The sequence below is a fragment of the Plasmodium malariae genome (assembly GCF_900090045.1).
Source record: "Plasmodium malariae genome assembly, chromosome: 8".
Classification (NCBI taxonomy): domain Eukaryota; phylum Apicomplexa; class Aconoidasida; order Haemosporida; family Plasmodiidae; genus Plasmodium; species Plasmodium malariae.
The window spans coordinates 1,893,890-1,907,248 of NC_041782.1; the positions used below are offsets into that span (position 1 = coordinate 1,893,890).

The window sequence follows — 13,359 nt, forward strand, 5'->3', positions numbered from 1 at the left end:
ATATAAATATGTGAGTTTGATTTATGGCAGCGCTTCGGTTTAGCGGCAAAACGCGTTTGCACGAGTGGGGACGTATGTGTATATGCGTAAGTTTAGGACTATCTCTTAACTTCGTTCAGTTATATTTAGTTTAGTTATATTTAGTTCAGTTTAGCTCACTCTATTTCATTTTCGTTTATTTTACTTTATTTTATTCTCCGTATCTTGCTATATGTTAAATACACTCACACACCATCCAACCCCTGCTCAAAAAAAAAAAAATATTTGATATACGCCATTTTGTCATTCTGCATCATAGTAACATATAGTAATAGATTATTATGTAGTTTGTCTAGGAATTATTTTGTTTGCTTTCATTCTTTCATTCTTTGATTTTTTTTTTTTTTTTTTTTTTTGTTTCGTCTTGAGGGAGAGGGGGCGTACAAACCAAGCAAATACACGAGTCTATTCTTATATTTGTTCCCCCTCCACCGACTTGCGTTAACAGCAAACGTATAACATATAACACGTAATAGGGAACAGGGAAGTGATAACCGCTACCCGTGTTCTCACTTCAAAAGTTAAATTGCGGGGTAAGCCATGGAGGAGGACTTCGGAAAGCTGTTTCCCCCAGAACAGGATGTGGAAAACTTGAAGAAATACTTGGATCAGGGGGACTTAAAGTTTGAAAATGAGGATCTAAAGAGAGAAAGGGAAAAGATAAAAAGTGATAAGGTGTTTATCGACTGTGTTAGAAATATATGGATGAATATATTAAATAAGAAATTAGATGATAAATTTAGCAAAATTGAATATTTTAAAATAATGTTAAGAATATGTAAAGTGTTAATACCTCAATTTGAAATAAAAGAAGTAGTAAAGATTGTAAATGATGAATGGAATAATGATTCTAAGGGGAAAAAATATTTAAATTTTTCCTCTTTTTTTAATGCATTTTTTGAATTGTCAGATATATGGACACCAACAATAAATGCACATGATTATGCTCATTTTTTAAAATCACTATTTTATAGAATTACATTTATAGAAATTAAAAAAAAAAATGGGGAAATTGTTAAAAGGAAACCAATTATTATGATTCATTTTAAAAGAAAAGACGAAAAAAAAAAATTATCTTTATACAATGATGGGACTACAATATGTGATAGTTCTGATACAAGCAAAAAAGAAGGAACTAATAATAATTTAATAAAAACTATTAAGTCTATAAGGAGGTTATCAGTAGAAATGGAACAGCTGAAAAAGCAGTTTACCAAAAAGTTTAGTGAGAGTTATAAGATGCAGTCTTCTTTCTTATATGATATTGATGATGATGATACTACAGATCAGAATATTTTTGAAAATCTGTTACATAATAAAGAAAACACCTCCTACCTGCAGCGGAACATTGTACTTATGGACGTAAATGAAATTGCTCCTTTGGAATATACAGACTACGATGAAGAACAAATTGAATTTGCTTCCGACCAGCGCACAGGGGGCAGAAAGTCCTTCTTGGGGCGCCCTACGTCAGGGGGGAGATCGGACCACGGTGAGTGATGCGTTATGCAGTTCGGATTGTAGTATACCACGTAGTGTGTTACTTAGTATACCATTTAGTATGCCAATTAGTATACCACGTAGTATACAACTTACTATACCACTTACTATGCCACTTAGTATACCACTTAGTATACCACGTAGTATACAACTTACTATGCCATTTAGTATATCATTTGGTACACCACTTTTTACACCGCTTCGCATTCACTTGTCGTTTCTTGCCTTGCAGGTGAAGGAACAGGAAGCAGAAAGGGAGGAATAATCGAGATGACAAGTAAGAAAGACGAAGGAAAAAAAAAAATAAATGTATCAGGGGAAAGTCCTTGTAGCTCTGTCTTTAAAAGGAATACGATCAGCTCTTCAGTGAACATTTTTAAGGAAAATAAATCGAAAAAATATTTTGATCCCAAAAGAAGAAAAACAGATGCATCTGTAGTGTATGAAGAATCTAAGTTAAAAGGGGCCGAAAGAGCAGATAGAGATGTGTCAAGCAAAGTTGATGAACAAAATGAAAAAAGAAAATCTCTAATAGATAGTTCGTTACTTATTGATGGCATCAATTTTTCCGAATTTACAAAAGAGTGTAAAATAATTGTGAACGATCAAGGGGATGATAAGTTGAAAGAAGATATGAACAAAGACATAGTAAAGGAACAGTATGATGACTTATTTGCATCAGGGAAGAAACCCTTTTTGGAGGTAGACTCGGGCGAGGATTTCAATGAAAGTTTTATGCAAGTGAGAGAGGGGAAAATGATAGCAGAGAAGGAGCGGAAGGAGAAGGAGAGGAAGGAGAAGGAGCAGCAGAAAAGAGACAAAAAGAACGATGAGTATAGTAGAGAAGATGCTACTTATAGTGTTAATAAAGTTTTAAGTGACGATAAAAAGAGCAAACATAGTGATAAAATCAAACCTGAAGAAGAAAGTGTAAAGAATAGGGAAGCATTTGAAGGCACAATCACTGTAGTTGACGCAGGGGAGAAACTAAAAGAAGGAATGAACGAAGAAATGGAAAAAGAGATAGAAGTAGAGGGAAGGAAAAAAAAGAAAGAAAAAAAAGATGCGTTGTCTTCTAATGACTCAAATGATGCAGTATTGAGTCAAAAGGAGAAGGAAACACCTCCGAATGATCAGGATAAATCATTAAAGGAATTCAAGGAAGAATTTGAAAAGATGAAAAAAGGAGCTAAAACGGAAACCTCAATTTTGATAGCGGCATCTGCTTCCGCTGGTGATGAGGCTTATAAAGCAGGAACCGCTAGTGGGAAAAAAGGGGGAAGTGCTAGTATTGTAAAAGAACACAGTCCATATGGTTCTGATGAGGAATACATAGATGCCCTAAAAGACAACTTGAAGGACACAGTAATACTTTTAGAAAATGTAGCTGAAGCGGAAATGGAAGGAAAAGAAAGGAATAATAATAAAATGAGCATAGATGGTCAGGTGAAAACGAGTGGAGTTCTACAAGAAAATGAACGAAGGAGTATCTCTCTGGTCGAAGTGGAGAAAGATGACGAAGGGAAGAATAAGAATGACATGTTCAAAACAAGAGACTACTTAGAAAAGGAAAAAAGAAAGTTAGAAGAGTTAAAACTAAAGGAAAAGAGAAGTTCTAAAAGGGCAGAAGGAAATGAAGAGAGCATTGCAGGGGAGCTGATTGATGACAACAAAATAATTATGGATGGTCAGAATAGATTAAGTGACGATAATAATAATAATAATGCACTTAAAGAGAGGAAAACCGGAATAGGTGAAGGAAGTACAAATGATGATTCTTTTAAAATAAAAGATATATCTTTTAGTAACAAATTAGATAAAGAAACGAGGCGAAAATATGAAGAAGAATTGATACATGATGAGTCAAGAAAAAAATCAAGTGAATCAGTGGGGGATGGGGCAGACAAATTAATACTGAGTGAACATGGCGAAAGTGCACAAGGTTTTGGAATAGCTCAAGGAGCGGAAGAAGATAAAGAACTGAATGAGCAGAAAAAATTAATGCTTAGTGTTAAAAAACACATTTCGGATAAGTATGAATTGTACAAAGAAAACTTAAATAACTTCTTGAAAAAAATGAATAGGGAAAATATTTTAAAAGATGATGAGAAGGAAGAGGGGAAAAAGGAAGGAGACGATGATGGGGATGATTATGATGATGGGGATGGTTATGATGATGGGGATGGTTATGATGATGGGGATGGTTATGATGATGAATACATATCTGGGGAGGAATACTCACAAGGAAACACATTAAATAAGGGGTTAAGAAGTAAACACTACGAAGTAGATTTGGCCAACTTGAACACAAAAAATGAATTAATTGAAAACTTAGAAATAAAAAAGTGTACAGATGAATCTTTTTCTTCAGATAGGACCAGAGAAACTTTTAACGAAATGACTAAAATATTGAATGACGTGATTGTTAAGAGTGAGATAGGTACTTTAGAAAAGAAATATGATAAAACTATTTCAACACCGAAAGGTATGGATGAAAGGACGAGTTTGTTACAGGAACAGAATACTGAGGGGGAGGTACCATATAATACGAAGGAAGTACAGGATTTGCTTCTTAACGAGAGGGTAGTAAAGAATATTTTATTTGATGAGGGGGAAGAAAAAGAAAATGTTGAGCTTCCCGATATTGAAGAGAAGCAAAGGTTAAGGGAGAAAAAAGAAGAACCCACTTCTAAATATAGCGAAAGGAAAGAGGATAAATATTTAGTAAGGGAAAATGAAAATGAAAGTGGAATTGAAATTGGAATTGGAATCGGAAGTGTAGTTGGCAGTGGAACTGAAATTGGGAGTAATAGGAAGACTACGTTATTGCATGAAGGAAGAGAACATAGTGTGTTACTAAGTGAGGAGGGGAAAAAAGGACAAACACTGGGCGATCAGACAGGGGGCAATAAAATCGGTAATCAGAATGAGGTGAAAGATATGGAAGAAGTGAAAGAATCAAAAGAAATGAGAGAACCAAAAGATGTGAAAGAATCAAAAGATGTGAGAGAATCAAAAGAAGTGAGAGAATCAAAAGATGTGAGAGAATCAAAAGAAGTGAGAGAATCAAAAGATGTGAGAGAATCAAAAGATGTGAAAGAATCAAAAGATGTGAGAGAATCAAAAGACGTGAGAGAATCAAAAGATGTGAGAGAATCAAAAGATGTGAAAGAATCAAAAGATGTGAGAGAATCAAAAGACGTGAGAGAATCAAAAGAAGTGAGAGAATCAAAAGAAGTGAGAGAATCAAAAGATGTGAAAGAATCAAAAGAAGTGGGAGAATCAAAAGAAGTGGGAAAACCAAAAGAAGAGAAAGAAAAATTGAATGACCGAATGGGTCTACAACATGAAATGCTAGAGAGAAATGATATGGAGCGTAGGGCCCATGACAATGACGAGCTGAAAGGTAAGTTATACAGTCACAACGAAATGAAGGATATAATATATGGAGTAAAGGAGACAGTAGAAACTTCCTATAGTGGAAAAGAGGCAGTAGAGATTTCACATAACGAGAATGAAAGAAAAGACATACCCCATGAAAGAGTAATAGCAGTAGGCATGCCTTATGAACAGGTTAGGCAGGAGGAGAAACCACACAGGCAAGTAGTAGCAGTAGACAAGCTGTACGAACAGGTCGGCGTTGGAGAGACCTCAGATTCCCTGGTGGAAGCAGAAGACATGGCAAGCGGAGAAGAGGACAAACAGAAAATGTTATACGAAGAAAGGATAAAATATACAGAAATGGAAGACAAAAAAGAAAGAGAAAGAAAGAAATTAAAGTTTTTATTCGTAGATGATGTACATAAAATAAGGAGCTTCATAAAAATAAATAAACGAAGTAAAAGAGAGAATTTTATAGTAGTATCAAATTCTCATGAGTGTATTCATAGCTTAGTAAAATCATTAAAAATTGAATTTATTGAACCATCTGTTGTGTTACGAAGAAATATTGAAGTACAACAAGAATTCTTATCTCCATTAGGTAGGCTAATAAATAATGATTTGAAAAATGGGAAAATGGTTGATTTCCAAAAAATGATGGACTTAACACTGGAATATATGAATACAATTATTTCTAAAAATAATGGATATCTTTTATATATAAATTATAATTTTTTACCCTATTTAAAATATTTCTTGTCAAAATTGAAAAAATTATCTTCTTTAAATTTTATTAATTATAAGAATTTTCTCAACATGAATTTTTCAAAAAATATACTTGAAGATAATGAAATAAATACTGTCGATTTTTTACTAGAGGACAAAAACTTTATTTTGGCAAATCCATTTAGGCATTCCTTTCCCACCTTTTGCGTAGTTCTAAAAAGGCATGCAAATTCCCGGTAAGAGGAGAAGCGGAGCCATGTACCCAAAGATACGGCAGTTGCTGTTACTGTTACTATCTCCGTAGTTGTAACTGCACTCGTTACTGTTAATTTTTTTTTTTTTTTTTTTTCTCATCATAATCTTACCTTGCTATTTCTTTTCTTTCCAACTGTGCTCTTTAGTTCCGACCAAGAGAAGGAAGCTCGAATAAATAGAACCTACGAAAACTTGCTAGGCTTCTTTAAAAAGAAGAACTTGCTACCAATGAAAATGGTAAACATCAATGGTAAGGATGTGGAATTAAACATTCAGCTACAAAAGGGGGTAAGTACAGGAACTCGAGAAATAGGAGAAGCAGGTGTAGAAGAGGGGGAAGATGAAGATGAAAACGATAAAGAGGAAGGAACAAAAGAAGGTGAAGATAATGAGGATGGACAAGAAGATAATGAGGATGGACAAGAAGATAATGAGGATGGACAAGAAGATAATGAGGATGGACAAGAAGATAACGAGGGTGGACAAGAAGATAACGAGGGTAAAGGCGTAAACAACCAAGATGGAGATGAATACAATGATGAGGAAACAAGAGAAAGTTCAATCAAAGAAAGGGAAAAGATAATCGCAAAAATATGCGCAGAAAAAAAAGAGGAAAATGATGAAGAGATGGTAAGTGATGGCGCAAAAGATGAATGGGATGAGTATTTCGATGAAGAATATTTAAGCGTGGACAGCATGGAAAGAAATTACTTTCAGCAGGAAGAAGAGGTAGAGGAAGATAAAGAAGACGAAGAAGACAAAGAAGATAAAGAAGACGAGGAAGACGAAGAAGATGATGACGACGAGGAAGAAGAAGATGATGACGATGAGGAAGACGAAGATGATGACGACAAGGACGAAGACGAAGATGATGATGACAAGGACGAAGACGAAGATGATGACGACAAAGACGAAGACGATTACGACAAGGATGAAGAACGAAATAAACAGAAGAGCAAGTTTCTCAATGCAAAACTGAATAAACGTAACAAGGGTGGAAACGCAAGGAAGGACAATGCAGAGGAATCCACCATTTGCAGCATTGTGAATGTCGACAACATAAGTGAAAAATACTTCGATCTGATGAACAAGGAAATAAATTATATTTACAAGTGCGTGAACCCCGAAAATTACTATAAGAATTATTACGAAGACTTGAGTAGTTACCATAATAATATGAAATTAGAAGAGGAAGTTAACGTTCTTCTGTCTCATTTTAATCTGTTATTAAGGAGTACATATGGCGAAAGAAAGGAAACACAATGTGCTAACAGTTCTGTTAATGTGTATAATGTGAGTGATGAGATGGAAACGCTGGAAAGGATGAAAAGCATGAACTATGTGCAGGTATACGGGGAAAGAGAAATGGTAAACGAGTCTATCAAAGTGGTTAAACCAAACGATGATCCGACATGGAATGAAGGAGAAGAGACGAAAAATGGCTTAATGGAAACAGAACGAATGGAGAAAGAGCTATTACAAATACTTGATAAACACTTTCACATAAAAACAATACATATAGATGTAATTAATAATCATTCTGTTCAGAAAATATTTTATATTAACATGATTAAAAATAATTATTCCTATTATTTGAAGAATAACTTTTTCCCTTATAAATATAAGGAAAGGATGGAAAAAAAAAAAAAAAAAAAAAAAAAAAAAAATATAATAAAAGGGTACAACGAATTAATAGTGCACCTAAAAACAAAATCTACTTCATGTTCGTCTAAGTTAATTTTGAATAGAGAGGACTACACCACGAATGATGAGAAATGCCATGGGATGAACTATGGTCAAGTTAATGGGTCACTTAACCATTATGAACGTCCTGACATGGTCAGAAAAAAGGATAATCTAAAGGATGAGGAAATTCAAACGGTATATTATAGACACTGGAACAGTTTTTATAAGTACTGTCCGGTCTCTTTTATAAATGAAAGGAAGTTCATAAAAGGAAATAAAATATTTACAGCTATTTATAAGAATAAAGTATATATGTTAGAGAGTTATGAAAAAATGGTTGAATTTTTAAAGCACCCCAAATTTTATTCTAGTCATAAAATAAAAGAGTCTATAAATTTCTGTGTCGTTATTTATTTTCCAAACGATGACTTGAAAAAGGAAATCATTTACTTTTTACAGTCGTATGAGAATGTAATACACATAGATTTGGAATATTACTTTAAACACTTATTTGAGCCAGGTACTAGTACAAATGAGAGGGAAGAAATTGTGGACACGTACCTGTTTGAGGTTAATCGTCTAATCGAAGGGAAGGCAATCTCTTCGTTGTTTATTGTAAGGTATATATGCATGAGGATAAACAAAATTTACTATTTTAATGTGTACATAATGAGAGAAATAACAAAAAGCTTGAATGAATTGCAAATGGAGATTGCTACTTTACTTGAGAAGAAGAAGAAGAAGAAGGTATATCTGTTTGGCAGTTTCGAACAAAGAGCAGTAAAACCAGATGATGACGATGATGATAAGAACGATGATAAGGACCATGATAAGGACCATGATAAGGATGGTGATAATGACGATGATAAGAACGATGATAATGATGGTGATAATGACGATGATAATCATTTTGGTAAAAACAAAATTGAAAAAAAATTATTTAGACATGCAATAAAAATAAAATCTTTTTACAATCTATTATTAATTAAAAGAAATGATGATAAGGATGGAAATATAAAGAGTATAATCGATGAAATTTTCAGTTGTCATGATATCAGAGACTTAAATGAAACCATAAATAAGTTAATTTTATTCATTGTTGAATTGTTCGAATGCGAGAATGAAAAATATGCTTCTGAGAAGGATAGGAAACATATAGAAAGAGAAAACTACGACTTGGGTTTATCTCATTCTTATCAAAACAATTACTCAAAGGATGCAAACAATAAGGATGGTAGTACCTTTTCTTCAAAGAGAGATGAGAGTGCTACTTCTATTTCAAAGGGGAATTTTATTATTAGTGGTATGCCAATAAATAGTAAGATATATACATATTTAAAAAAAATGAATATAAAAATTGATAGCATCATTACGTTTAACATGAATACAGAAAGGGATGAAGCGACAAAAAGATTCAAAGATAACATTCTACACCAGGTTGAACAAAAAAAGGGTTTTCCAAATATTTGCTCCAAGTATAACTCTCTCTATATATACAATAAAAATTATAAAAGAGAAATGGAAAAGTTGAAGGAGGAAAATTACAGTATTCATGCCATACATATCGATAAGGGGCATAACGTTTATTATTACTCGAATGAAATAAGAAAATTAATAAATCCGTATATTCACTTTTATCTCAATTATAATAGCGTGCTAGATGATGATAACCTAGTTGACAAGTTAAATAATGCTTATGCTAATGTCTATTGTCCGTATATTTTAAAAAAGCATAATTGGCTGTATAAATGTAAATATAACATAAAATTAATATATGATGAAAAAGTTCATTTCTTATCCAATATCTATCATGCCTTTCTATTCGCTCAGAATAGGAAGTTTTACATGTGCCCATCCGAAGTTCCACCTTTAAGAATTTTACTTCTTACTGACAAGGGTTATAAATTTAATGAAGAAATAGACAGTATTGCATGTAAATTTTTTTTAAAATGTGTAGACGTAACCGATGAATTTTCAGCAAATTTTAAGTACATCTGTATGTACATAGTGAAATACGTTTATGTGTACAAACTGTGCACTAACCATAGTAAGGAAAAGGAAAAGGAAAAGAAAGAAGAAAAGGAAAAAGAAGAAGAAAAAACAAATGCTAAAACGATAGAAAGAACGATAGCAAAAACGATAGCAAAAACAAAAGCAAAAGCAAAAATATCCTTAAGAAATATTGCCATAAATACCATTTCCTTTCTTAAATTTCAAAATGAAATTTACCTCAACAACGAAGATGTTTCCTTTTTAGAAGATAATATGACTAGTATAAACACATCTGAGCAATGTACTATTGAAGAGGAGGAGAGAATATATAACATCTTATTTTGTTTAATTAAGCCATTTAATGTTATTTTGAACGTTGTTAAAATATTAACAACTCGATTTATTCTGCATGAACAACTACAAAATTGCTTAATCAAATTTACCTGCACAGGCAAGAATATTTTTAATATAACAACGGATGAGAAAATTTTATCCCATTTGAAGTCATTTTTGAAACAAAAAAAGCAGGCTGCTATCATATCCACCCAAAATGAAGGAGATAAAAATAAGGCGAAGGAAAAGTCCCTAAAACAGAAAAATTGGAGCGAAAACGATAGCATTAAGATAGAGAAGCCTGGCACATTAGCGTATGTAAATAATGAACAGAAAGGAGATAACCCAAAAGATGATGGACATAATTTTAACGAAAAAAATAATTCTCAGCAAACTAGGGTTCATCAAAACGATGAAGAGAGAGGCAGCGACGACCAAGTGAAAGAGGAGGAAGAATTTATCTCTACTGATGATACTTCCGACCATGCGAGCCAGACCTCTGATAATTTGGACAGTCGTTTTAGTTATGATAAAGACACTATATATATTAAACATATGGAAAAGATGTTTTTAAAGAAGAATGAAAAGGCAATACTTAATAGTAAGTATGAATTTTTAGAGCAAAATGTGTTGAATTCTTTTGGGAAAGTTTTAAAATATTCTTTTCGTATACCTGAACATGTCATATATCTCAAATATGGGTCTAAAAAATTATGGGCAAAGTCAGAACATTTTAAGTCAGAAAAGAAACTAACTTTTGACAAAAAAGGAAAAGAACAAAAATGGAAGGAAGAGACGAAAGAAAAAAAGATATTAAATGAAAAAACATCAGAGGAGTTAAAAATAAAAAGAGAATCTCAACTTCGAAGCAAAGGAGAGAAAAATAAATATCTCGAAGAAGTTAGAAGGGTGTCGAGGAAAAACCAGCGTGTGGTTAACTACTTAAAAAATAATACGAATGTTTGGAATGTTGATGTGGGAAGAATACATATCAAGAATGTGAAGGCATATATAGAAAACAACTTGAAGCATCTATTACAATACAGAAAAAATTTATTTCATCAGTTAAATATAAGAAGGATAGACAAAATATGGGCTGAATTTTTAAAAAATAATAATTATGCTAAACTTTCAAATTTTTATTTTTATTCTCCTGTTAATGTTGATAACATTGTAGATATAGATACAAATTTCTTAATTTTGTATAATTCGTTCATATTTTATTTCAGAACAGAAGAAGAATTAAACCAGTTCACAAAAAATCCACTTTCCTACTTAAGTCAGATGAAACCAGATCCTTCATTTGTTTTACCATTCATTTTTATTTATTCAAACGTAAACGTTGACAATTTGCATGAGGAGTTAGTAAAGAGCACAAAATGTAAGGTAATTCATCTACAAAATTTACTATCGTTTGGTTATAAAATAGATAGATACAGGAAAGAAATAGAAAGAAATAATTTGAATGATACCCTTATTATGGAGCTTTTACATATAAGACTAAATCAGTACGACGTCTTGTCACATGGATGTATTATGTATAATATTCCCTATAACAAAAATCAGTTAAAGCACATTATTGAGATGAAAAAGATACCGCACTTAATTTTTATAATTCAACAGAAGGATGACGAGAACAAAAATGAAAAAGGAAAAGATATAATACGAGGAAATAAAATGTGCACAGATGGAAAGGACATAAATAATAACGAACAAAATAGCTGCAATTGTAGTACTCGCATGAGAGATATACCAAATGGGGGAAGTATAAGTTACCCATTTCAAAAAGATCAAACTGTTTATCATTTTTTCGATTTGGTTCACATCGTTGAGGAAGAATTTAAAGAAAAATACAATAATATTATTTACGTGGATTATAATACAAATATATGGAAAATGAAATGTAAAATAACAAATGATATAGAAGAAAAAATAAAAGATTATCAGAGATATAACAGATATAAATATAATAACAAGGTTACATATTTTAAAGGTTTTAATATTTGTGAAAAAGAAAATTATGTAAATGAGATAAAATTTAATGACTATTGTTTAGTTACTTATAAGAAAAATAATCTTTTACAAAAGTGTAATATATTTGATAATTATACTATACATCATAATGGCTCCTACTACTTAGTAAATAGCTATGAAGATGTGCTTACATTTCAAAAGTGTCCTAAGGAATATATAAATATAGAAAATCCTCTTACAAAATTTGAAAAAATTAATGAAATACAGGAAAATACGAAAGTAGAAAATGAAGGCTTTTGTTTGGTTAGCTTAAAAGACGAAAATAATTTCGTGAAGGGTGAAAAAAAATATTGTCTAAAACATGACAATAAATTTTATTTGTTTCAAAATGAGGTCAAAATGCAAAATTTTATAAATAATCATAAGGAGTATTTAAATGATCAAAACATTTTTGAGATAATTATGGAAAAAATGAAAAATAAAAATGATATTACTACACTGATTTATTTAAAGACTTATTTGTATGAAATTTTATGTCAAGCTTTATACGAGTTGGGAAAGCATAGGCCACTGTACCCTGGATTGAGTGTAAAACTAAGTGCAATAAAATTCTTAGCCTTCTTTTTTTATAAGGAAAATAAATTATTTTCTAATCCACTCAGAAAGTCCTATGAATTGAAATTTCGATCCTTCCTTAGTGATTGTGAAATACCAATAAATATACAAAAATTGAAAGAAAAATTTGAAAGCAGTTGTCCAGTTAAACACAAAAACATAAAAAAACCTACGAAGAAATGGACTAAAAGGGACATAGAGAAATACGAGAGCTACATAAATACATATGATAAAATACTATATTCGCAGAAGAAAGTAAAAAACAACTAGGAAATGCGAAATGTGAGAAGGGCATATAGAGTTTGTCACATATTTCCAATAAATGCGTGCATCGAGCTTTCCCTGCGCACGTTAAAAACGGAACTTCGGAAATGAGTGAAGGTAAAATTTAAAATAAAATAAATAAAATAAATAAATAAATAAATAAAACATTAATAAAATACGTATAACTGGCCTAGCAAGTCTTTTCCGTTTCAACATATGTTTTCGTTTGTGTACACATTTATGTACTTATGCGCTTACATATTTATGCATTCATATATTTACTTAATTAGAATTTCTTTTTTTTTTTTTTATTGACACGCAAGGTGTTAATGCAGGTGAAATAATGCGCAAGTCATCTTCGTCTAATAAATTGCAAACAACTGTAGAAACTAAAAAAAAAAAAAAAGGATACATATTTAAAATGACAAATGATATGGAAAAAATGACGAATCACATAAAGACAAAATAGTACTTATCTATCCATCTATGTATATATATGGAATATGCACTAATTTAATTTCTTCCCATTAAGTTGAAATGCAAAAAAGGAGTGTATAAATTTTAGAATGCACTGTTCATACAAAATATTCCTTC

General features: G+C 31.7%; 1 protein-coding gene across 1 annotated transcript; it reads left to right on the plus strand.

Moving 5' to 3' along the window:
* Positions 1-579: 579 nt before the first annotated feature.
* PmUG01_08048300 (conserved Plasmodium protein, unknown function) lies at positions 580-12,771 on the plus strand (the record flags this gene model as incomplete). Its single annotated transcript, XM_029004658.1, has 3 exons — positions 580-1,531; positions 1,772-5,882; positions 6,048-12,771. The coding sequence occupies 3 exons, from the start codon at positions 580-582 to the stop codon at positions 12,769-12,771; spliced, it is 11,787 nt and encodes a 3,928-aa protein (XP_028861325.1).
* Positions 12,772-13,359: the final 588 nt, after the last annotated feature.